The sequence below is a fragment of the Saccostrea echinata genome, unplaced genomic scaffold (assembly GCF_033153115.1).
Source record: "Saccostrea echinata isolate AGI-Se365-2 ecotype Australia unplaced genomic scaffold, CSIRO_AGI_Sech_v1 ptg000020l, whole genome shotgun sequence".
Taxonomy (NCBI): Eukaryota; Metazoa; Mollusca; class Bivalvia; order Ostreida; family Ostreidae; genus Saccostrea; species Saccostrea echinata.
Window position 1 is genome coordinate 3,961,058 of NW_026889769.1, and position 27,652 is coordinate 3,988,709.

The 27,652-nt window shown below is 33.0% G+C and overlaps 2 protein-coding genes across 2 annotated transcripts in view; both read left to right on the top strand.

Annotated features, from left to right (window-relative positions):
- Window positions 1-27,652, top strand: part of LOC133190091 (myosin-2 essential light chain-like) — a 267,620-nt gene that overhangs the window by 129,757 nt on the left and 110,211 nt on the right. The window lies entirely within an intron of this gene.
- LOC133190090 (uncharacterized) lies at window positions 23,245-24,366 on the top strand. The gene is made up of 2 exons (XM_061325560.1): window positions 23,245-23,338; window positions 23,594-24,366. The coding sequence occupies exons 1-2, from the start codon at window positions 23,245-23,247 to the stop codon at window positions 24,361-24,363; spliced, it is 864 nt and encodes a 287-aa protein (XP_061181544.1). The 3' UTR covers window positions 24,364-24,366.

The following is a 27,652-nucleotide window of genomic DNA, read 5'->3' on the forward strand; positions in this document are numbered from 1 at the left end:
CATAAAAACAAGAAAGTGGGCGTTCTATTATAAGTTCGTTGAGATGTTATCACAACATATTTTATATAAGGGGGGGGGGGGAGAGAGAGGAGGGGAGAGAAACTCTCCTACTGTCGTCCAGATAGAATTTAAATGAAGTTGACCTTGTCAAGACCAGACCAGAATTTCAAATTCCGTACCCCAGATAGCAAGCTTATGTTGGGCCAACGCAAGCCCAACAGTGAAAATTACGTTGGCCCACTGTCAGTTTTATGCTTTGGCCCAACGTCATCTTGCTCATCGGCCCAACGTTCAACCAACAAGTTGGCTCAACGCTGGGCCAACATTCGACGGTTGGTTATCTGGCATTGGCCCAACAGTGGCCCCATATACAATTTCATGTTGGCCTAATGTTGGTTCAATGTTTTTTAAAACTAAGAATAATGTTGGACCAACGTTGGCCCTAGGTTCCATAAACATGTTGGCAAATGATCGACGATTTAATTATTTATGTTCAACAATATGAATTCCTGTAACCTTTTTATTTCCATAATTACGCTTTAAACACAATTAATTTAAAAATCCTGGTAAATTAACTTGTTTCTCAAACAAATGTAGTTTTTGTCACTTCTATGATATGTCCCATATCATTACAATCACTACATAATATTCTTCTAGAATAAGAGTCCCTGAATTTGAATTTATGAACGTTGGAATGTTCTCCTGCCCATATTAGTTCTGAATCATTCACTCCTTTTGTCCTGTTCATGTTATTATTCCGTTGACCTACTAATACCCTAGTCCGAAATATCTGACGTTTTCCAGGCTTTTTCACGATTTTGATATTTTACGTGCCAGGAAAACGTCAGAACCGGCGCCATTACGAAAACTGGAAATTTCGCCGTCTCCAATCGGAGTTGATTTTCGATACCTGGAAACCGAATTAAATGCCGTTTTCACAATTTATCAATAGCACAATACTTCTAGTACTCACCAATATCGATGAAAAGAAAACATCGCTCATCATTTCGATACGGGACTTGAAAGAATTTAAAATGCACGAAATGATAACAAATCTCGACAGTCAGATAAAATGTTTACATCGGATTGTGTATTTCATAAACAAACCATAAAAACGATGTTGGTGAGTACTAAAAGCATTGTACTATTGACAAATTGTGAGTTTGACATTTCATTCGCTTTGCAAGTACCGAAAATCAACCCGAGAATGCCGCCTCTGGTTGGAGGCGGCGAATTCCCAGTTTTCGTAATGGCGCCGGTTCTGACGTTTTCCTGGCACGTAAAATATCAAAATCGTGAAAAAGCCTGGAAAACGTCAGATATTTCGGACTACTAATACCCTTGTCTTAATGACGATTGGTCAGATTTATGACGAACATTCTGACCATAACCTACCTTTCATGACAAATATTCTTATTATAACCTAATTTTATATGCCATTTAAAGAAAGAACTTGTAAAACTATCGGCCAAACAAGAATACATTTCTAATCCCTGATAAATTTGACCCTGACCAAGTGAGTTTCCTCAAAATTACACATTTAATTCCAAAACCTAACTTGTGCTATGCGAGCTTCCTAATGTTTCTCCATTACAATCTCATGGACCTGACAATAAAACATTTACACTTACGATGCCTGTGGTCTTGGCCTTTCCAAATAAACTTGAGTTCGGGTCGTAGTACACACTCTGATCATAAATTATGTCGCCGAATATTTTTTTAAACGTTAGCATGTAGTAACAGTTTTAATGGTTGCATACTCAAGTTTGCCAAAAAAGAGTTCAGTGGAACTAGTAGAATGGAAGTTTGCTTAGTTAAACCAGTATTTTTACCACACTTTTCATCATGCTAATGCCGTTTACTTGTATTTCTTACCCCAAGTGCTCCATCCGACCACTTTATTTACAAATTCTCCCACTGAGAAAAGTATCTCTTTAATTGAACCAACAATAAATTTTATATTTAGACTTCCACAAAGAATTAATATTAGTTTAGCTCTAGGAATGTTATTTTTACAGTATCATATTTTTGTACAGTAAAAGGGGCATATAAAATAATAAGATATTTATAATCATATAATAGCTATATCTCATTCTCTTTCTCAATGACCGTGTGTGGTAGCGCCGCGATAATTCCATCGCAATCAAAAGCAAGGTTTCCAACTTGCTGAGATGGTCGAGCGGTCTAGCACGCTGTTACTACACTGTTAGGTGACAAGTTCCGTAGGCCTGAATCTTTGGCCCATGCCACATGAGGCCGCATGAGGTCAACGAAAAATAAGAGTGGACAAGTAAATTTTTTCCAAAAAAAATTCTGAATATATTGATATAAATGTGCGTCAGCTTGTAGATAACTTGCCATCCCATCTCAAAGACACCACAGACTACATAAACAAGACTTCCTCAACTGATTTTACAGATCATACACTCCTCGTGATTATTGACGCTACATCATTGTTCACTAATATTCCGCACAATGAGGGTATTGAGGCCAGTTTAAAAATCTGGGACAGGAGATCTTTATAAATTCCTTCTACTGAGTCCCCCGCCAAGCTCCTTGAACACGTTCTCAAGTGTTACAATTTCATGTTTAATGGAAAACATTACCTACAAGTCAATGGCACAAATAAGGGCACTAAAATGGTCCCATTTTATGCCAATATATTCATGGGAAGACTTGAACCAACTTGTTACTTCAAATACCGTTTATGCCCCTATCCATTATGATATTATTATGACCATAGCAGCAGGGTTCCACTAGTAATCACATACAATCCTGTCCTTAGAAACCTCAACGATGTTCTAAAAAATAACCTCCTGATTATTTATTCCAACTAAAGAAAAGCAGAGGTCTTTATGCTACCTCCATTGGCTGCCTTCAAGCACCCGAGGAACTTAAAGTATGAGGACTGTTCGATATGTAATGTGTATTGTACCACAGCGCGATAACGCTTTGCACGATTTCGTAAATGACGATACTCTTGAATTGCTTTACTCAACATCTTTCCAACGATATAAACAAAAACCTTCAGTTTCACGTAGTTTTGAACTTATAGTCATTTCAATAGAGCCAGTCGTTGACCACTGTTGTAAAAATGGTTGGGAAACAGGTTGAGAATATTGATGAAATCAGAGCTTATATAAAATTCGCACAAAACTCGGTCATTGTGTAATGCAAATTTTTACTGATTTGTGGGAAGTTTATGGATCTGATGAGGTATCTTATGAGAAAGCTCGTAGGTGGAGAACGAAATTTCTGACTGGCATGGAGTCCGTCAAAGATGCAGAAAAATCTGGCCAACCTGTGACTGTAACAGGCAATGCAAACGTCTCAAAAGTCATAGAAATAATTGAAAGTGATGGCAGGTACACGATTCGTGATATTGCCAAAGCTGTTGGCATATCGCTATCGCATTTCATTTTAAAGCGTATTTTGAAAATACGAAAGATTTCTTCGAGATGGATAACGCGTATATTGACAGATGACCAAAAACGGGTAAGAGTACAAACCGCTAAGCAAGTGCTCAAAATGTTTCCCAAATTCAATAAAAGACAATTTGCAAACATTGTCACTGAAGACGAAACATGGGTTCACTTCTTCGAACCATTAAAAAAATTGGAAACAAAATATAGCCAACTAAACACGATAGAAGGCCTGTAGTTGCCAAAAGAACAATACGCACAAAAAGGGTTCTTTATTGCTTATTCTTCTCATGTGATGGTATAGCCGTACAAAGTCCGGTGAGACAAGGCAAAAGTGTTACAGGTCGGTATTACAGAGATGTTTAACTAAAAAAGCTTAAGAAAATGCTTTCTTTGGTTGTTAGTACGGGAATTAATGTTGCAGCTGTTGCAGAAAAATGGTTTTTTTTTCTGCAATAGCTGCGACTTTAATTCCCGAACTAACTAACAGAGACGTTTGTACGTTTCATTGATGAAACAGCCACTGCTCAAGAAATCTGTAGAGGTAATATGCTTAGTGGTGTTTACTGACTGATAAACGGCAATGGTTTTCTTAAGAAATAAAGGAGACAATATTCAGTGGATATAAATATACTGTCATAATCGACGCCCTGTGTCAGGATTTAGGCACGTTGTCTTCCTCATGATAATGCTCCATTGCATGCATCTGAGCTTGTGAAGCAACTTTAGAAGTCGGAGAAGGTTACCACCATACTCTCCACACCCACATCCACCATACTCTCCAGATCTAGCCCCATGCAACTTTTCCCTTTTTCCCAAAACTTAAAAAGTTCTTAACTGGTCGTCGTTACAAGGCCCTTGGCTCATACATCAGTCAGTAGCTCAAAGTACTACCTAAATCAGCGTACCCTGACGCATTTCAGAAATGGATTCAGAGATTAAAATTATGTATTTCAAACCACGGAGAATACTTTGAAGGGATGTAATGTTCATTTCACTATTTGAGTAGAATGTGTTTTTCAGATATGGAACAATACTCATTGTATATCGAACAACCCTCGTATATGGTGGTAAGAACCGGATTGGACAAACCATTGCCTAATGCGGGTTTTAAAACTTGTTCTGACAGAAGATATCTTCTCTGTAAGCACAGCTCTGACTCAGACAGTTTTAAGAGCTCAGTTACAGGCCGCAGCTACAAAATATTAGAGAATTTGTCCTGTCAAAAAGACAAGTGCATATATTTCATCAGCTGCAAGGTTTGTCAAAAACAGTATGTTGGGGAAACGGGAGATCTCTGCAGAAGAATAAAAAAATCACCGTTCGACCATTAAGACCAAGAAATTCAATGAACCAGTTGGGGAACATTTCGACCTCGAAGGTCACAAATGGGAGGGCATGACAGTAATGGTTATTGACCATAACTCAAGATGGACAGAAAAAAAGCAAGGAAAAGTTCTGTATGCTCAAGCTGAAGTAATTATGCTCTAATGGTATTAATGTAGTAGAGGTACTTTTATTAAAATTATAAAAGTTGAAATGATTTTAAATGAAATAAAATAAATATTAGATATAAATTAAATAAACTAAATAAACTATTAAATATGTTATAAAAGCATAAATGATAAGTTTTCTATTAAGTTTCATTCTGTTCATTCTTTACTAACATGGGTATTTAGTGACATAGTTATACACCCCTTTGGATCCACATCTGTACATATACTTTTACATGACCACACACACATCTATTGGTCAGATTTTGAAATGGTTAGATTTCATTGGTTGTAAATTTGGTCTTTGTGGGGTACTGAGTTTTATTCAGATTTAGCTCAAGATTTCATGGTGTAAGACATACAGTTTAAGCTGCTGACTTTATTTATTTCTGAAGACCTAAGACAGTTCCTGAAAATGTAAGTTTTACCTTTTTTATGCCTTAAGATATGTTTTCCATAATTTATGTGAAATAGGTGGAAAACAATATATTTCACTTTTAAATGCTAACATATTGAATTATCTGTCTGTATAATCAGATGTACATAAATCTGATGGAGTTTTCTTATTAATTAATTTGTATATATATCTAGAAATATGTTGATGTGAATATTTTGATAATCAAACTAATTTAAATATATATTGGTTATGAGAAAGGTATTTGTAAAGAACAAATCCTGATTATTTTATTTATTGTACATAGGTAACATCATAAGTAAAGAATATAAATTATTGAAATTGGAGAAAGTTCAATTCCATAAATTGGTATGTCTATCTGTATATATATTTTTATGATTTGTAAGAAACATAAAAGAAAGATAACTCTTCACAAGACTGTTAAGAGTAATTATGTTGTAAGAGTTAACTCCCTTTTATAGAATATCTTCATTTTATCATATCGAGTTAAATTGATAAATATGATAATTAATTGTAAAAGGGAAGATAGATAATTTGTTATATTTTTATGATCAGAATATTAGATAATTGATATATTGTTTGTACATATTTTTATGACGCAATTTGTATATTGCAGGACATTTCCATTATTCCATAAATTCCATATTATCCATCATCCATTTATGTATCATCAACCATGTCACCTTAATAAAAGAATAATTTAAAATTTACAACTGAGTGTGTTTCCATCATTGCCGGGAATACCCGCTACATTAACAAACTAAATGACTTCACCAGAATGACCGAGAACAAGATCTAATTCCTTGGACAAATATGACTATTCTCTCCAAATAGAGTATACTTAACAGTTTATTCACATTATCACATTATATATAGCTCCTGGCAAAATATTAACCGCTATCAATCTTTGGACATATCTAGACTCCCTAATCAGTTTTCTTCTTCGTGCTCTTACTGGATAGGAAGAAAATTTGTTTAGGACGTATCCATTTACCAAAAGCTGACGACAACAACAAAATTTTTAAATACTTTCATTATCACCCAAACACTTCTCGATTCTTGAACATTAGAATTACCCACTCATCTTTACTCAGCCCTAACTGCCTCAAGCACTAACTGCCTCATGGCAGCAGAAGAGCGTCGATCTTATTCGTTCACGACTTCACTATAGATCTTTGTTTACCCTTGTTAAACAAAATAACTGAATCGACCTAAAAGCTATATCAAACAATCAACCAGCGAAGTTTCGAGAAGTTTTAGTCATAAGTCGTCGACACTGCATCACATGTGAACCGTAAAGGAAATAATGTCAGACAAAAATGTGTTAATTATTTTCTCTAAGAACCCACAATAAAAGTGCAAGGAATCGGGACTAAAGGAAACAACTGGTGTAACAAAAAGATTCTTGTCTCGGCGACGGACACAGGAAATATATACATACATTAGTTCCACTGGACTGGAGACATTAAATCTACGGAAATCCGATTTATGCGACAATATCCAATCTGGAATATTTACGATACATACTAACAGACTACGATTCTCCGTTTTAGGTCTCTGGGCAGTCGTTAACAATGTTGATATCGACATCTTGCTGATATACAGTTCTGCACTATGGACATGTATTGCCTTGTTGCAGAAGTTATTATTTTTGGTTTGTGATTCAAGACATTTTTCCTATTAACATCAAGAAAGTCGAAAAGTACACACCTTTAGGAACGTTAACCTTTATCATGTTTAAAATTTTTACTACTAATAAAAAATATTTATTTTATTTCTTTTTTGTATCATTATTGATTATTCTTCAATGACCAATGAATATTAAAATGTGTTTTATGCATTTTTAGACGGTGGCTATTTATAGCCACAGGCTATTGCTGCTGGTCTGGGCGATGAATAAACAATAGTTTAAAATCACGGGGACCCTAGCGGCGATTTTTGCAGAGACAAAATAATGAAAGTGGGGTCGTTTCGATGTTCGAAAATAAAATGTACATGGTTCTCAAGTTATTTCAATGACATTTTGTTGATGGGAGCAAAGTGTAATTCCTGATATTTGCCGTTATAATATTTCTCGCCTCATGAATATTCATTAAATTACGCCGACTTGATGTTAATTCGTACAAATCTGATTCGTATATAAGGAGTCAATTCGTATGCAAACCACAGAAGTCAATTCGTATATAAAGTTTGCTGAACATGAAACAAATGCAAAAAGTCAGTTCGTACACACGGCCTTTTCTACGTTGTGTAAATGTAAAATTTCAATAAAATTTATTAAAAGTAAAAAAAAATCTGGGGGAAGATATTTATGGATAATGGTTTCACATTACACCTTACCATCTTAGGAAATAAAATAATTATTGTTAAACCAACACACCCTCGGCGGTTTCTTCGCTGTTGGATGTGTGACAAACGCTTATTACGAGACGTTCCCAATTTGATATTCCCTAATTACGAGATACTCCATGCTTGGAAAGCGTCGATCCCCAAATTTCTCCATTTCCGAAAATTCAGTTAACATGATTCGAGGACTGCGTATTCCTTGTTGCAGAACTGCATGAAATTTATTAACGCAAAAATTAAACTAAAATTGTCTCCTTTATTCAAACATATTTTTTAAAAAAAGAATTGAACTAAAGGAATCAGTCTACATAAAAAATTTAGCATGTTTTATTTCATAAATTTGACGATCAACATTTCGATTGACCAACACGCTAAGTTAGACTATGTCTTAGGAAAACATTTACAGGTAATATACAGGTAACATCCTGTGTATATAGGTAGGTATACACAAGCCAGCTTGGTTTCCTCGGGGCTTCACAGCCGTTTCAATTAAGCTCCACCCCACACCAAACTTACCTGAGGAAAACCGACCGGTTGACTTTAAATGTTTTTTTGAGACGTTTTGTGGAATTTTTATACAATAATACTTATACAGTTTATTGAAATTTTACGTGTCTTTTGATTATTTGAATTTCTAGTATCTGTTGACGATACTATATTAGAAAAAGATATATTTTCGAAATGGGAAAAAAAAACACGTCCTCTTAAAGTTTACATAAAAGAGAGTTGTTGAAAGCAGATACGATGCCATTTTGCAAAGTTTATTACGGTTCTATCTGAAAACAAAAGTCGTTGCCTAATTATCTCGGACACGAAAACTACTGAAAGGATGCTAATTTATCAAAGCTATAATTATAGGACTGTGACGAACAAAAGTTACCCATATATTTCATTTGTATTTGAAAATTCTATCGTGCCTCGAATAAAATTTACCCTTTAAAAAGTGTAAGAAAAAAGCTGCACAAATACATGTACATGAAATATTAGGATTTTCTTGCGAATTCAGTTGACTTAATATAGGGCAGTCTTCTCCTACATGTGTTTTCAAAACTTCGTATTACGCAATGACTAGCGGGGTCAGACTGGTGCATATTAAGATATTAAGAGAAATAGAGGGTGAAAGATATTTTGTTATTCTGTTCTTTTTTTTTCTTTTTTTCGAACAGTATATATATATCAAACAAAAAGGTAAAACTACTGTACAATTCTCGAAGTCTTTCAACCTTATAGAAATAAGTAAATTACTGGAAATTTGGCAAAAATGGGGATCCAAAGATAAAGTCTATTTCATTATCTTTCAGCATATGATTTATGTCGCACAATATACAGTACAACGCCAAAAGTGATTCATCATTTCCCTTTTTACCATATAATTTAAGAAAAGTTAGTTTTTGTTTAAAAAAATATTGTGAGTTCAATTTTATTCCAGATTAGCAAAATTTGATAATTAACCACTGAGTATAAGATTTTAAATTATAAAATCACAATTTCTAACTTCAAAACACCAAGATTTCATGACACTTTTTGTTGTAAAATTTAACTTTTTCATTTGATACTTGATATCGCTGAAATGCATGCTGATAAGATTATTTTCAAATTATGCGAAGAAAGTACAATGAATTCGGAATTTACTGATACTCTCTCATATCTGCAACTCACAATAGGTTTATTAATTGTTCCTCAAATATCTCAAACACATTTCTGCTAAAAAAAAAAATGCACATCTAACTTGGAAGAGCGCCTAAATGGAACCACACATGCATGTATAGAAAGCTATCTTAAAATAAATATGTTCGGTCACCACATGAATATATAAGAACCTTTGATTCCCTTAACTTAACATTTAGGGTAAAATGAATTGTTTTAAGGATTAATTAATGAAAAAAAAAACAGGTTGAAATGATCAAGCTTTCGTTTCTGGCATTTCAGCGCATTTTTTTCTTTAAACATTATTTTATAATAAAACTAAATAAAATGTAGAAAATTTCATGCAATAAATTGTTTAACAACTTTAATTAATACATGTCCTCATCATACTGACGCAAATATAAAATAACTCATCAAATACATGTGTTGTGAAACATTGCAACAAACTTTCATAATTTCCATATCATTTTACAGACTATCATATCATTTTATTTAATTTAATTCATTCATGCCAGTGGCCAGTAATTAGAGCGTTTGCTCTAGAGTCAAGGAGTAAGGAGTCGACCTTTAGGTCGCGGGTTCGAATCCCACTGCAGGACGTGGAGACCGGTCCTTCGGATTCAAGACCGTTAAACTGAGGTCCCGTGTCGCAGTAAGTGCTTGCCAGAAAAAAAAGATCCCTCACTGCACAATGGCCCAGAGTGCTGAGTATAGATATAAAATTTGCAGCCCACCAATGGCAATGGTGGCGTCTCATTATGAGTGAAAAATTCCCGATAGGGACGTTTTAATTAAAACAATCAAACAAAATCATTCATGCCACCGTCTATCAGTACTCACAGTACTTTGATTCAATATGATAAGATGCAAGATGACTAAGAAGAAAAGAAATTGAAACATGTTAAACTTTTCCACAAATACATTACATGGAGGCAGGAAAGATTTGAAACCTAAAAACAATAATTTAAAAGATATTTGTTTGAGGTTTGTCCAGTAAATTCCTGGACAAGTTGTTCAGAGTCAAAAATAATCAACGCCCCATTCTAAAAGTTTCACAGTCTTTTAGTACATTATTCATCAAAATACAAAGCAAATAAATATATGCTCAGAAAAACAAATTATGGTATTTTATTTATATCAAGTACACCTTATGGCACACTAAAGAAGTCAAAGTATCCTTATTGCAACGTCATATTTCATATGATTTGATAATGTGCTAAGAAAAGTTGGATTAACCAACACCGACCCAAAAATTTCACTCTGTTAGCAAGTCAGGGACCCATCTAGCACACACATGACGCCTTCAGAAGTTTTACAGTAGTGTTACTAACGTTACTCTGATAAAACTGAACTAAACAGTCAATCTCAAGAAGATTTTCGGCCGTCTGCGTAGATAGCGTCTTTTCCTTCTGCCAGTAGTTGTTTATTCTCATGTTTTTATCTATCCAATGATAGTCTGATATTTTTCCGTCTACTTTTAAAGTATATAAAGATGAAATGTGAACAGTGATCATGCTAAGAAGTTCATTTAAACAATACAAATTGCGAGCAGAGCCAACACGGACCTCTGCAAACATGGATGGGATCAGGTGCCATGGAGGAGTAAACATCCTCTGTCGACCGGTCACACCGGTGTGTTCGGTAAACGGAAATATCTGGTGACAATTCAGTGTGAAAATAATGGCCTAACAATCTATACGAAAGACGTCAGTCAACATTCGACTTAAAGCTGAACACGACTGGTAAATAGGCATACGCCATATTAGTTTTTCTATTTCCGATATCAGCACTGGGGTTCTTTTGCATTCGTTACACCTGACTGCATGCTTTCTTGTCACGGGACCGGTCACGGTAGCCTAGTGGTAGGGCGCTCGCTCGCTCGAGATCGGGAGGCCCGGGTTCGATTATCGTTTGCCGCACCACGTCAAACCGAAGACGTACACATAAGTAGTGACTGTTCCTTCGCCAAGCGTCTGAAAGTCACGGGTCTTTCGGATGAGACGTTAAAAACCGAGGTCATGGCAGGCGTTGACACGATAAAGAACCCTCACTGCTCAATGGCTCTGAGTGCCGAGTATAGGTCTAAATTTGAAGCCCTTCATCGGCATACGGTGACGTCTCTATATGAGGAGAAAATTCTCGAATGGGGCGTCTAACAACATACAATCAATCAATCAAACAATCTTGTCACGGGTACCTGCGTGGAATGGACGACACTTGGTCATGTCAGCTTGGTTATCTTACATTTCCTTTGTTTACATTTTATTGCAGTTTCTCTTCTGCCGTGGAAGAAGCGCACAGTTACTTCTATCACTATCGATAGTTTTACAATAGCTATGTAGAATATGTAGACACCGGTGAAAACTGATTACACTGAACTGTGACCAAGTGAATGACTTAAATGTATGTAGGGGCCGTACAGGTAACGGAAAAAGCAGAGTAATATGGCGGACAAATATAGATCTCTATGCCTTTTACGAAAGGAGTTCAGCTATAATGTCAGATTGCATTTGCAAACAAGGTCATTGTATCGACCATAGAATTTGCGAACTGCTGACTTTCAACGAGATTGTTGATAATATCATCAACTTATTTATAAATAAACTACTCCGTTTTAGAAATTATTCGTACGTAGAATATATTCTTGTGTATCGATTCTACTGGGAGACGTAGACTCCATACGCAGATGATGTGGTGCATTGTACCATAAATAATGGGGAAGTTTTTAAAAGTCATGACGTTTATCAAGTTTAGTTTTTAGTTTGCCATCAAAGTCTTTCTCTATTAAAATATCCAAATAGGAAACAGATGTGTCAGAGTCTGCGATGTCTTTTATTATGAGTTTAATGGGATATATCAAATCAACTCTGAAGTTAATATTTAAAAGATGCTGGAGTTTCTCATTGACAATATCTAGTATGTAGTCTTTGGAGATCAGGTCTTCCAACAATCTGTTGGAATATCGATACACAGTAACAGTGTTCCTTTATTAGCCGACCTGTTTAATATTCCTGTAAGGTAGAATTTATTCAAAAACTTCTACAAGAGAAGAAACTCTTCCTGTGGCCTTCAACAATTAGATACATAGACGAAGTTTATCAATAAACAAAAGTTACTTTCATTTATATGTCAACTAGATATATCCCAGTGAACCCGAAATAAAAGACACCACAGAGTCTGTCACATTTGTTTCACATTTGGATGTTTTACTGACTACAGACGATAAGAACCAACTAACAATTAAACTGTATGACAAAAGCGATGAGTTCAGCTTTTCCACCGTCATCTTTCCTTATTTATATAGTAATATTCCTCTATCACCCGCAAATGGTATTTATGTCTGCCACCTTATTCGATACTCAAGAACATGCTCGAAGTACGATCAAGTTTTAAACAGAGGCAGACTACGGACAGATAAGTTGATGTTTCAGAGATTTCAACGACCTCGTTTAAAGTCAGCATTTCGTAAATTTTATGGTCGTTATAATGACCTTGTTAGCAATTATAATCTATCATTGGGTCGTATTTTGATTGATATTTTTCATATCAACTGTTTTTATACTGAATTTGACGGAATATTCCGTCTACCTGATCAATACATAGGGTTCACAGCGGGTGTGACACGACAAAAAGGGATGCTTACTCCTCCTAGGCACTTGATCCCACCTCTGGAATTTCCTTGGGTCCATGTTTTATTTCCTGTTCAGGGATTTGTATTGTTTTTAGGTTTTTTAGGTTTATACACTGTTCACAGATTTGCATTAATAACTAATTATTATTAAGTTTCATATACTGAAAGGAAAAAGAAACGACACCTAAACACCTAAACGTAAGGATTTATTTCTATGCGACACAATGATATGTAATTTAATGTAATATTTTATTTCAAAATGTAATAAATCAAGGCATAATGTCGAATCGAACGACATTTTAGCAATTATTGACTATAAGGAGTGGGGGTCTGAATTTTAAATTTAAATTTTTAAAAAAAATATTACATGTGTCCTGATCCTGCAGCTGCAATGTGTATATAATAATCTTATTCTTTGCACTTGTTCAAGGATTTTAAGCATTTATGTTTCTGCTATCTTCCTGAAAATGTTTACCCGTCAATTAAATAAAATTTACATTTCTTAATCTTTTAAGTATGAAATGTAAAGATAAAATATGAAGATAGCGAACAGTAATCAAGCTCAAAAATCCATTGGAACAATACAACTTAGGAGCAGAGCAAACATGGACCTCTAAAACATCAGAGGTGGGGATAAGGTGCGATGTAGGAGTAAGTATCCCCTGTCGACCGGTCACACCCACCGTGTCCTCATTGTCATAATCGGCAAACGGAAAAATCCATAGACAATTCAGGGTGAAAATAATGGACAAAGAATTTGTATGGAAAACGTCAGTCAACATTTGACTTAACGATGAAATGTATTTGTTAACAAGGTCAAAGTATCGACCATATAATTTGCAAACTATTGCCTTTAAACGAGACTGTTGTTATCCTTGTATCATCAACTTATTCTTCAATAGCTTGCTTAGTTTTAAAATTGTTAGCACGTAGAACATGCTCTTGCGTATAAAAAGAAAGCAAGCAATACTAGTAATCATACTCAAAAGTTCAAATAAATAATACAAATTGAGAGGAGAGCAAACATGCACCATGCAGGAGTAATCATCCCCTGTCGATCGGTCACACCTGCCATAAGCCCTTTGTCTTGATCGAGTAAACAGAGTAATCTGTAGACAGCCCAGTTTGAAAACAATAGCCAAACAAATTGTATTAAATACTAGTATGTCAGTGAAATTCGACCTCACGACATGCTCTAATCGGAAACAGGGTCATTGTATCGACCATAAAATTTGCGACATATTGAATTCAAACGAGATTTTTTGGAATGAATTATTTGTCAGTAGCTTGATTCGATTAAGAAATTCTTTGCACACAGAGCATGTTCTTGTTTATCAAATCAACTAGGTGAAATAAAAACCACATGCATGTGCTAAAGGTATAATGCTACATAAATAAGGAAAATGGACAATGCAAAAGTGGTCATCATGTTATATGTATATCATTGCATGCTAGAATGTGCAGATCGGCAGCATAAACTGTGCATGCATTTTCAATTGGTTAAGCCAGTCTATTACTTGTGACTAATTATTTACAGACCCTTGCTGAATCAGTTTAGCATTTCCGTTTGTTTGCGGGACGTTTTTTTAACAATATCATTGCTGCATTAAATTCTACTGTACGACAAGAATAACATGATTTATTTTTTACATATTCTGTCACATCATAAATAAAAGTATGAAGACCTTGCTTTTATCTTATTCTGAATTATGTTTATATGGTTTATGGGAATTTTGAGTTGATGCCGTTAGAAATTCTTGTCAGTTGTGGTCTTATTTATTCTAAATTCCTCGATTTATTTCTTTTGAATTGTATTATCTTGCAATATCGAGACATATTTTATATCTTTAATAGAGGAAATATTATGTTTCTGGCTGTTTTCATAGAGTGGAGTCATAAAATATAGCGATAAAAGTATTGAAAGTGGCAAGGTCTGACAATTAGAAAATTTTGTAGAGATGATTATAAAATGACAGATAAATGGTCTGCTTTTATCCACTCGTAAAAAATAACACGTACATTACGATATTTTTCCAATGCCCTCTATGAACAAGAAATAAGAAAGGTCAAATACATAAACTAAGAATCAATACTTCCTTACGATTGCATTAATTTGTACCCTGTAGATAGTTTCTTCGAAAAGATATAGTGCTTATCTTTAATATACAACATAAAATGTTTCAAAGGCCTTAATTTCACAACATTGATTTTTTTTTCAATTCATTACACAAGTGCGCCTGTGCGGGCTAGTGTGTGTTGTGTGCGTGTTGCTTTTTGACATTGCATGTTAGACTGGTAGGGCAGCAATGAACAATATTTAGTAGGCAAATGTTTCACAAATATATGAAAAGCATTTGCAGCTCAGAAATGTTTAATTGAAATACGGAAATTCCAAAATAAAAAAAAAAGTATGGCTTTGTGATGGAATTATAATGACAAAATTTTAAATCTTTCTCATTAATCTAATGTAACCAAATTAGAAGGCTTTAACAGTTTGAAAAGTCATGCTTAAAATTTTCCTTACATTTTTTGTTTTCTTGTCAAAGAATTTCCATTAAATCGCCTGAAAATTAAAGGCAGAGTCAATATGACGTAATTATGTGCTTAATTTTGTCACCATTTGCTCGCTTAAATAGCTTTGATATTTGACTCATGCTTTCTTTCTTGTCAACTAAAGAACCGGAAAAAGAAATTACTGTTAATTTGAACCGTAAAATATAAAATTCTGTCTAGAGGATTGCTATTAAGATTGATTACCCTTATATTACTACTATTATTTGAAAATCTCTGATTTCCCAAGAAGTGTTCCAGAACATTGGATACCAAACAATTAAAGCTATTCAAGATTATTTTTAAAAGATTTTTTGATGAACAAAATCAAAATCTTCTCATCTTCAAGAAATCATTTACCAAAATCTTATGCGACAATTGTAATTTTCTTTGCGTGTTATGTTTTTGAAACACAACGAACAAAGATTTCGTCATGTCTGTACGTCTTTCGGAACTCTGTTTCTGTGTTCTTGTTCAAAACAAAAACAAAATAATTCTTTTACATAGTTCATCTATTATGAAAATCCTAATCGTTAACAGTGATTCATGATTTTATTAGTTAAAGTTTTAAAGAAAATTTGACTATCTATTTTCAACATCTTAATGTTTATTGTCATAAAATACAAGTTGAGACATACAATGACAGGTAGAGTTCTTATTTCTGATGTAAGCAGTTACTCAAAATCAACACAACTTAACGGTTTAAATAAGTTCTATATACCACTCTAACGCTATCTTACTATGCACGAATTTTTCTTTTCTTTTTCGGCGAATGCATTAAATATAATACTAGTATGGAAGAAACTAAAAGCAAAAGTTCATTGCACTTTCGTTTTTATCATAATCTTTTGAAAGCAACACATATGGGTAAATTAAAAAAAATGACCACTAAACTGAATTTTTTTTGGAAAAATTCAGCTACTTATGACATATTTTTCACTTATATCATCATATTGCACATGCATTCTAGTTTAAAATCCTTAAGTGGCAATAGAATAGACAATTGCAATTGGATAAAAAGTTTCAGAATTTTTATTTGTAAAATTTCTTTTGAAAAAAGAAATTATTATTACACCTTAAAAGACTTTCTAAAATACATAATCACAAGAAATTGTAGTTTTTTATGCTTCAAAAATGGTAAAAGGGGTATAAATGATTAAATCTAGACCTTGCTTGAGTATCTTCTCTTGTATATGTGACAAAAAAATTGGCTTTTTGATTGTTATTTTACATTATTTTTTCAATTCTGGTTTGAAAAGTTTTAATATGAAAAAATATGAAGCAATAATATTCCCCAAAATTCACCTTTTTGTCCGTTCCAGTCAATTCTTTAAATCTCAGCCAAAAAAGAATTTTTATATACGAGTTCTCTTACAAAGAAATATTAGATTTTGAAGTGACCCGATTTAACATTATTGTGTTGCACTCCAGACATCTGATATGTATTTTATTTAACATTGTTTTAAAAATTATAACACACAATAACCCATTCTTACTTTGTAAATCAATTTGTTGTTTTGATATTTTTCATCGTTTACGGCAGGTTTTTCATATTTTGAAGACCTTAAAACATGATTATTTGCAAAGTGTAATATATATAAATTGTATTTAAAAATATATGTGAAATGATGAAAACTATTCTCTGAATAAACTGTTAAATTTCTGTAATTTGTTGATAGACATAGAGTTTTGAACATCAAATAGTAAAATGTATCAAACATTTTTTTCGACTTATTTTTTTAGTAAAGATAGTTAAAAGGCATTGGTAATTATAAAACAGTTTTGTTGCACTCCTGACCGCAGAAAAATTTAAAATTAAAACCATAAAACACAAAAATTCATAAAGTGTTGGCAACATCAAGTCGTAATAAAATTATGCAATATTTATAATCCAATACTTCGTAATTAAAACAGAGGAAAGTATTTAAAATTCGCATTTTATCTGGAATTATTCCCTATTTATGCCAAAAAACTAGCTTAAATGTATATTTAGAGGATAAAATATATCTTAAAGCATATTTTCCTTTAGAGGACAAACACAGTAACCCACCAGAAAAATTCTACTCATCATTTTTTCTTTATTTTTATTCTTATCGGATGATTTATAATTCTAACATATTTGTTGCATTCCTGACCAAAAGCATTGGTGCCTTTAAAGTAGAATTGTGAAGTGAAAATTACATAAGAACTTGTTCTGTTGTTTCAGTGAAGTTGAGGAGGAATTACTTGAATTTTATGACAATTTTCTAGTGTGTTTATTTTCAACATTCATTAAAAAAATCACAAAAAGGTCAAAACACATCTGAATTGATAAAATTGAAAAAGGAAGGATTTTAATAATAAAACTGTCAATAATTTAGTATTAAATTATACAAAAAAATCATTATTAATTAATGAATATTTCTAAGCATGAATAGAAGTGTTTTCGTCACACAACTTGAATCTTTAAAAAAAATGTGTTGCACTACTGACCATAGAAATATAGATCTGAAGCACAGACAGATCCTGTAATTGATAAATCTATTTAGTAAAAATGTTCTTTATGTCTTTATTTTCCGAAATAAAAATCAGAATATCATATATTGATAATAGTTTTTTCATGCTTGGGAGCAAAACATCAAATGTTGCACTCCTGACATTATTAGGTATACACATATACTTGAATCTCATTAATGCTGCTTGTGATTTATAACATCAGTCATGACCACAACTTGATTAAACAAAAGTTACTACAGTCCACATTTAAAGCTCAATACTTTGAATATTATCAGAAAAGTCTTTATTTTCAACATAAAGCATTATTATTTATTTCACAGATCTCCAAAAAATATTGAAATTTCAAAATGTCACAAAAAGGTGTTGCACTCCTGACAATTTTAGCATCATTATTGGGCATAACAATTTTGTTAATTGAGATATCAATAAGATATTTGGCAGGTATTTAGACACTATCTAAAGACATATGCTGAGACATAGAAATCTATTCTCATTGCCTGTATTTTTAGTGTGGGTTGATAAATATGCGTTTGGTCATTTTTTTAAATTCACCCATATGTTCCTTGAAACACTCTGGATATTGTTTTCATTATTGGTCATTTGGATCTTTTAAAAGTTCTAGAATATCAACCGACCTCTGTATGTTATATGCCGATGCTATCATAATTGATACTTCCCTGATTATTTATTGTGACTCGTGAATGAGTAATTAATTCTGATAAAGACAGGGTTCAGATATAAAATGTACTTTTAAAATTCTGAAGAAAATACCTGCACGGTCTAGTTTATGTGATTTGTGATAACAGATTAGGAAATGAACCTAGGTACAAAATTGCATCAGTAAAATAAAAGAATTCGTGTCATTGCCTCAGAGATAGTCGTACTAAGTGTCACAGCGGCAACGTGTGATTGATAATCGATTTTGATATTGGTTCAAACAATGGTAAGACCGAGAGCTAATTAAAGAAAAGTTCCCTTTCTTTCCTATCAGATTATTTAGTTAAATATAATTATGTAATTAAAGTAATTAAATCATTTCCTGTTTTATTTTTCGAGCATCAATCTTGTGTTTTGGATTTTGTAAGTTCAATCTGTAGCTGACTGGTTGAATGCGTTAATTTAAATTTTAGGAAGAACTATTATTTTATTATTTATAACATTTTGTTTTAAATATTATGTTCAAACTTGAATATGTTTGACTTATCTTTAAAAAAACTATAATCACAAAGAAAAGATTTTATCTTCACATTTTATTAAGCAATGTGTTGAGAAAATAGCAAATAGAAATTATAGCAACGTCTACATATTCAAAATCTTTTAAGCACATATTCTTTTATAAACAAAATAAATACATATTAACATTGGCTTTCAAAGATTTCCTTTAAAAATAGAAACTATAAAAACAGCTTTTAACATTATTGAAAATAGCTGACGTTATTATACCTCAAACTTCCTAAGAACCAAGGTAGAATTTTGCACTTTTGTGAACAATTTTTAAAAATACATTTTTGTTATTTTTATTATATATGAAATAATTTTTCAAAATTAAAAAAAAAATCATTCGAGCAATTATTTAAATAATTAAAGCTTTTAATGCCTTTCAAGACATGTATGCACAGAAGCCCTGTCAAAGAATATTCAGCGACTGGAAGCTTATGGTGATGAATACTTCATACAACTGTTTCAAATGAAAAAAAAGGTGCAGATAACGACCTGTGATCGTTCTCATAAATCCTGTTAACAACACGAAACACAAAACAACCAACAGGCACCAAGCTCTTGAAATACGAGTAGTGGATAGGAGGAGTGTACATCACCCGAAAACCCCCGCCGTGAGCCCCCTGTATAGATCAGCTGAACGTAGTAATCCTTAGTCAAAATTAGAATTAAAAAAAAAAATTAGCATAACAACCGGTATAAGTCAAAATACTGACCCTAGGATAGCTTGTATTTCCAAACAAAATCATAATAAAGACAAAGAATTTACAAAATGTTGACTTTAAACCAGATTGTTGAAAGCTCTGTAATATCAACTTATTTCTCAGTAAATCAAAATTGACCGTACTAGGAACATATTCTTGTGTATCGAATCAATTGGTAGACGTAAACACGATATGCAGGTGATGGAAAAAATGACTACACAAATATTAGAACTGACAATGAAAAAGTTGAAGTCATCCTGTGTGTCAAGTCGTTTAGTTGTTAGTTTGCCATTAACATCTATAATCAGCAAAAACATCCAAATATGTAAGAAATGTGGCAGAATTTAATGTATCGTTTTTACGAGTTTACTAGAATACATGTATAACTAGTCGATACTAGTATATAAATGAATGCTATTATTGTTAATTGATCAAATGTCGTCGACTAAATGTCGAATTGAAGGCCATAAAAAGATTTTTTCTTCTCATGTAGAAGTTTTTGAATAAATTCTGCTTCATCAGAGTTCCATTTTTATTAAGAAGCAGTTGTCTATTTAATGTCAAAAACAAAACAAAACAAAACAAAAACAAAAACAAACAAACAAACAAACAAAAAAAAAAACCCTGTTTTTAATTTGTTGCATGGAATTGTTGTGTTGAAAAGTCATGAGTCTTTATTTTATTGATTTTTGAAAAAATAAATCTGATTCCAAATTTTCTAAAAGTTGAGATTTTAAGAATCCATATTTGATCCACACCATGCACTTCTTGAATATGTTAGCTGTAGCATAGTATGTCTGAAGTTTCTCCTTCAAGAAGTTGATATTTTGGTGAGGAGTAGAGATAGGGGCTTGATAATAAAAGCAGTTACTAGACACTGCAGTGTATCTTTGTAAGGATTTTATGAAGATCCAAAATATTAGGTACTGTAAATCAAGTTCAAAAACTGAACCGCGAATTTGAAGAATTTCGTCCTTGAAAGGAAACAGTGAGTACGAGTTAGATTTCCAGATGAAACGATTTGTTGCTTAAATGTTTTTTTTTTTCTCTATTCTCTACAAACATCGCAAAATAAAATATTTTAAAACCGTGGCAAGATGTATAATCATTTTGCGATTCTAAAAATACATAAGACAGAAAAATGCTAATTTCACAGGATAAAAGTTTGACACATTGGATACCAAGAGTATGTTTTTCTTTTTCATATGTTCGGCCTGAATTGGAAGAGCCAATCATGTGGAAAAGTGGCCTTTCGTGCCTAAAGAAGAACTAAACATACTGAAATTCAAGTATATACATATTTCAACTGATAAAACTGCAATGCGAATTATTCTTAATCTTTCCTTCGTTTTGAAATAATGATAATGTTAATTGAATATCTCATTATTTTCCCCCAAAATACGTTTTATTATAGAAGTATTTATGATCGACACAGATAAAACTTGTGTTTTTTGTACAAAGTTCAATACTCTTCTGACGTTGATATTTTTGTTCACATTTCAACCTACATTTAATATTATCACAAACATGTCACAAAGCATGTGCGAGCTGTTTTTAAATTTATAACTAACGTCATTTTAAACAAACAATCACTATGAATCTAATATAGTCACTGAGGTCAAGGTCGAACTTTGTTCTCATTTAGATAAAGGTTGCACTCCCTTACCTTGAATCAAGATAAATCAATGCCCCCTCTTCATAACTAGTACAGTGCATTTAAATTCCAATTTGAGCAAATGTTGTTTTAAATTTTTTTTTAAATATTGATCTCAACAATGAAATTAATACATAATGAATTAATAAAATGCGTAGAATTCACAAGAAACTGAACTTTGCTACTCTAAGATAAGCATGGTATAAAATTCTGTAATATCTTCTAGATATTTATTTGAAATAGTTATTTAATTGTGATAAAACCTAGAGGATAATCTCTTTTCAATAACGGATCACAATAATTCGTTTGTTTTTAAAGCATATAAAACAAAAAAACATCAATTTAGATGCAAAGAACCTTACTAAACAAGATGTCGTAATTGACAAAGAGAGGCCCAAGGGCCATAACACTCATACGAATCAACTTGGCCCTGTTCTTTTTCAGATGGATTCTTTTTAGATTAGGAAGCTTCCTAGAAAAATGTTGATTCAATATTTGACCTTACACTAGCGCCAAGGGATCATAACTTGACTGACTGAATCCTCAAAACATAGGACTCAATATCAAGATGACTAACTTGGCCTTTCTCTTTGATTTTTTAATCAATTTCTTTCCTGTAAATTAAACATGCATAATTTAAAATTTGAATCTAAGTTTTAGCCCCAACAAAACCCCAGTGTCTAAAATTTAAATAAACAAAACAAATTTTAACACAACTTGAGAATTTTTGGTTTTTAATTTGTTTTAGAGTAACACTGCAACTCTTGATTTTTTTCCTCATGGAAAATTATGAATCGAATCCATATTTTAGCCGAGTGGTCAATATTTTAATTTTGATTTCCAATATTTTCCCGACCCCAACCCACGGCTGCGATTTAAACAAACTTAAATTTGAACAATTTAAGAAGTTTTGCATATTAATGTGACTAGTCATGGCCCTGCTGTTCTACGGAGGATTATTTAAAAGATGTTCCTATATTTCTATGTAAAACGTTAAGTCTCTTTTGTGGCAACGCCCTTCTCCGGGTCATGAATTGAACAAAGTTAAAACTGCACTACCTGCGGATGCTTGCCAGTTTACGTTAGCAATCGACGCCCTGCTGTTCTTGATGATTTATAAAGGTTTTTTAATACTCTTTTGTTAAATTTTCATCCCCTCTTGCTGCTCACCCTACCCCTAAGGACCATTTTAAAGTGGATGTCGCCTTTCATTTGAACAATTATTAAATCTCTCGGTTTAAATTAACCCAGTGGTTCTGGAGAAGAAGTTTGCAGACAGCACCCGAAACACAGCACATGGCAGAGAGACGGACACTCTTTCATCAGAAAAGCTCATTTAATCCTTTGGCTCAGGTGAGCTAAAAGGTAGTCGATTGATGCTAATATCTAGGAGAGAAAGAGATATCTCCTTTGTCCCAACGAACTTATATTAGTAAATATGTGTCATGAATCTGATTTAATCATTTGGAGAGCAGATTATAGGACTGTACTCTAAAAGTGCAGTTCACATCCAAAAAGACATCCGGTAGAAGACCTTCGTTTTTCATTCATCCCAAGGATGATATTTTATCTTGTTTGTTAGCAAGTCACGTAGTATTGCAATCATTTAAAAGGGGGGTCACTTGGTAATTTGTTCTGTTCTTTGAAATATTTTACACAAGTAGAACGATGGCTCTCAATACTCTTTATGACAAAAGAAAGCAAAAAAATGTTGTTGAAGTCGTGTTTCATGGAATACCATATGCAGAATTTGATAGATCTGGTATGTATACATTACCTTATTTAATATAGAAATCCTTTAAAAAGTAAGAATATTTTTTTTAAAAAATGAATTATAAATAAATTATATTTTTATATTATCATTTAAAACATTCAGATGCAAACAGTAAACATTTTCAAATAATTTACAGAAAAACACTTCAACCCTAGTATATGCAATCATTCAAAGTTCCCTTTGAATGACTTTGCCAATCTTATAAGCACAAACCCTGGCATATAATGCTAGTATTTATTACAGGTCACTGGAGTACTTGGTCCTTAGTGAGGATGTTTGAAGGTTCTTTACTGCTATCAGCTTCGTTATCGCCTTGTGTCGAGACCGTCACTTCTCATGAAGAGGAGTACATTCTTCTGCGCCAACACTGTAAAATCAGTCCGCGGTACTACCAAGACATAACCATTCAATCCGACTTCAACCCCAGGATTGTGTTTGACTGTCAAGAAGTTGGACGGACGTCGTTAAATATCAAAGTAAGGATGTGCAATCAGCACACAGATTATATCTATGCTACAAATATGAGGAAGATGGTCAACTTCAACAAACGAACAAAGAAAGCAGTTCCAAATAATCCTTTTTATCTTGAACAAGCAGAGAGACTTAATAGTATACGACCAAAATACCGATGGCTTCCGTTTCCTGATAATATTCCTTCTAAAGTGTTCAGAATGAAAGTGCGTCCTCTTCACAGCGATACGGACTATATGAACCATGTTAATAACTCTTCATATGTACGATTCTGTTTAGACTGTTGTGCATGTGCTGCAGAAGCGAAATTTTACAATCATTTTGAGGCTGACTTTCATTACCCTGTTTTAGAAATGGACATTCAGTATTTAGGTGAAAGCTTTGCAAACGATACATTAGATATCTCAACATGGCAAAGTGAAACGGACATCCGTGATTTATATTTTGTTATAACTCATAAACACAAAGTGATAACAAAAACTTTCCTTAGAGTCGGCCTTACAAAGCTTAGGAAAAGTACTTATGCTGATTCAAAATTGTAGTTAGAAAAACAATACGTGTATGTCAATATTTTGTTGCAAAGGATTTTTCAATCGCCAAAGTATTTTAGCAGAACAATTAAGAATCATCATATCAATTAAGAATTGGTGGATCAAATTTTTTATTTTGATATCCTTCATATACTCGTCGCAATTTGATATTAAAAAATCAAAATTTTCGATTTCTTTTAAAATTTTAATGTAAATTTTCTGTGTTTCTCATGCAGATTCATATCATGCCACGTCTCTAAATAAATATCGATTATCCCCTTTACCCTCTATTTTATGACTGAAAATGACTTCGTTGTGAAATTTTCTACACATTTTCCAATGTCCCATCACACATGTACCTAGATACGTGTTGTACTGTACCAAATCTTAGCCAAGGGGGGTGTTCAATTTCAGATAACGAAGGTTTAAAAGACACATTGGCTGACCAAGTAAACGACTGATGAATGGCAAGCTGAAGTTGTTGATTGCGTTGTGCATATAAGAATATAAAGTCTCAACTCTCTTTGTTGGCCTCAGGGAATGGTCTCTTTGGGGTGAATGGGTATTAATACACATGTATACTAACATTCATGCATAACATTTTATTGCCCCCCGCTTTCGCGGAGGGGAGGGGACATTAAATCTCATTCGTCTGTTTGTCCGTCTGTCAGTCTGTCTGTCACAAAAACATAAAAATGTATATGGGTAAATATAGGCCACATTTGAATCGGGCTATAATTTGAACTAAAAAAATGGCGGATTGGACAATTGGACGCTTGAGTATGAATTGACAAAGATCGTCTCGGTGTCAAAGCCGCTAAAATATGAAGCCCGCTTTTTAAAGTACACATACAGTATAAGCCCACCCCACCCCCTTTTGTAAAGACTTGATAAATAACAATTTCATCAATTGACGTTTATTTTGATACCTTTTATACTATATTATAGATACTGTACTTCGAGCGCTCTTATTCCATTTCCATCAAGGATAAAAGAACTGAATATGCAAATTTTACTGATAAATTGTCAGCATATTTTTTTGTAAAAATTAGCTTTTAACACCCCATTTATAGGCGGCCTAGTATTTGATACAAAAGACTGTATTAAAAACAACAAAAATTTAAAAAAAAAAAACAAAAAAAAAAAAAACACTAAAATGTATTGATTAAAGCACAAATTTTTGACAGCAATAGTTATATTTGAACAGTGCCATAGTCATTAATTGACATTTTCTCTTTACATGTAAGCAAGTTTATTACAAAATACAAACTGTACTTCGGATTCGTTGGCATGGTGCTCACAGTGGCGAATATGCACCATTTTACTGATTTATTAGCACAACCTACCAATAATCTTTCGATAGATAGATATATTCACAACTTTTAGTGCTATCAATTGCTCCATCATTATTTCCATGCCCATTCACACCAAAGGTTTTTTTTTTATTAATATTCATGTAGTGATAATCCCCTTGTTTTTCTTTTTTACGTCGGGTTCGATGCCATATGATGTTCTAGAAATCTTCGTCAAGATTAAGAACTACGAAAACGATTTGCACATTTTGCTTTTTTAATCACAACTTATTTCTTTTATATCACTTAAATCGAGTTTTGATTGATAAATTCAGTGATGACGTATTATGAAATAAATAAACAATTGCTTGTCGTCAGTTTCATTAAAAATTGCCAGTAACTTAGATCCGCAAATCGTAACCACCACTGTACTCTCTCTTTTTTTTTTTTTTTTTTTTTTTTTTTTTTTTTTTTTGCTATTTCAGGGCTGTTTATCGAAAATGAAAATAGACTTTTAATTAAACTAGTGCTAATTGTAACGGGAACCGTTACAGATGTTCCCCAAACGGCTCCCCAATCCCTTATGATGCCCCATTAATTCCCTACAAACTTCAATAAATTAGACAATACTTTTGTAATATAGATGGACACTTTATTTTTAAGGGAATTTCATTGGAAAACTACTCCGATATAGCCATATGGATATTAACCAATCAAATTTCAGCGCATGTGCTTGCACATTTTTTGTACATTTTTCACATTAATTTTCTTATAGTGTCTCACAATACATACATTTGTGTTAAATATTAAAAAATCTCATTGAAAAATAAGAGAGATGTAACCCTTTAAGTATTAGCCAATCAGAATTCAGCATACGCGCATGCATGGCCTTGCATTCAATTTTGATAGTATCATAATGTAGGAGCTCTATGTGCCTATCCATGTCGTAAATTTCATCCTGTTTTGTTGAAAACCAAGGGAGTTATAGACATTTAAAGTTTCAACCAATCAGATTGCAGCACACCTGCATGCGCATGTTTTCAAGGAATTTCCTGTATAACATGTTGTAGCACCTTATAATATATACTTATATTCTAAATTTCAAAGAATTTCGTCAAAAAACAAGGAAATTATTGAGATTTTTGTATCAACCAATCAGAGAAGAGCGCACGTGCATGCGCGTGAGTTCACGCTAATTTGACCATGTTATCTTGTCTAGACTACTAATATATCTTTATATTTTGAGTTTCAAAGCAATTCATCAAGAAATATAAAAGTTACGGCTTCATCAAGTATATCAGTCATTTCACTCATTGCACGCGCGCGCACGTGCATGCATGTGCGCGCAAAATGACCTTCGTTCCGAACACCTATACAACATGCCTATTAACCCTAAAAAGGTTTCATGTCAATCGGATGAGTGGTTCTATGAGAACACTCCCGGACAAAAAAAGTACCGGAGAAGAAAGTAGGAAAAAATAATAATAATAATAATAACTAGAAACTCGTTGCCATGGCAACAAGAAGGTCTTCCGTCCCTTCTCTGTCATCAGACGTCATAGGAGAATTCATTCCTCACTTAAAACACACTATGTATTACCTTTGTGCAATCCTTTTAACTCCTTCGTATAAAGAATATATTAAAATTTAAAAAGTGTGAAAATATCCAAAATTCAAACAGCAATAAATACCAGACAACACTTTAAAAATAAAATCGAAAATTTAAGCTAAAAAAAAGTGATGAAAAATTTCAGACATTCTTGAGATTGAATCCGACTCGCCTGCGTGAGAGGCACGACGCTAATCACTATGCTATTGGGGACGCACGCTTTGAGAGGAAAAGTGACTAATATCTAGAATAAGGATTTATTAATTTTGAAATAAAGTATATATTTAGCATTCAGGTAAGACTTTCTAATATCCTTACTGAAATCATTAAAAAATATTGAAAAGAAAAAAAAATTGAAAACCGATTCTCGAAATTCGCTTCAGATGGTGACCGGAAGCAT

Excerpts from the sequence above, each read along its gene's own strand:
- LOC133190090 (XM_061325560.1), top strand. The coding sequence starts at position 23,245 with ATGGCTCTCAATACTCTTTATGACAAAAGAAAGCAAAAAAATGTTGTT. Across the intron at positions 23,339-23,593 it reads TGCAGAATTTGATAGATCTG|GTCACTGGAGTACTTGGTCC; the intron begins GTATGTATACAT and ends TATTTATTACAG.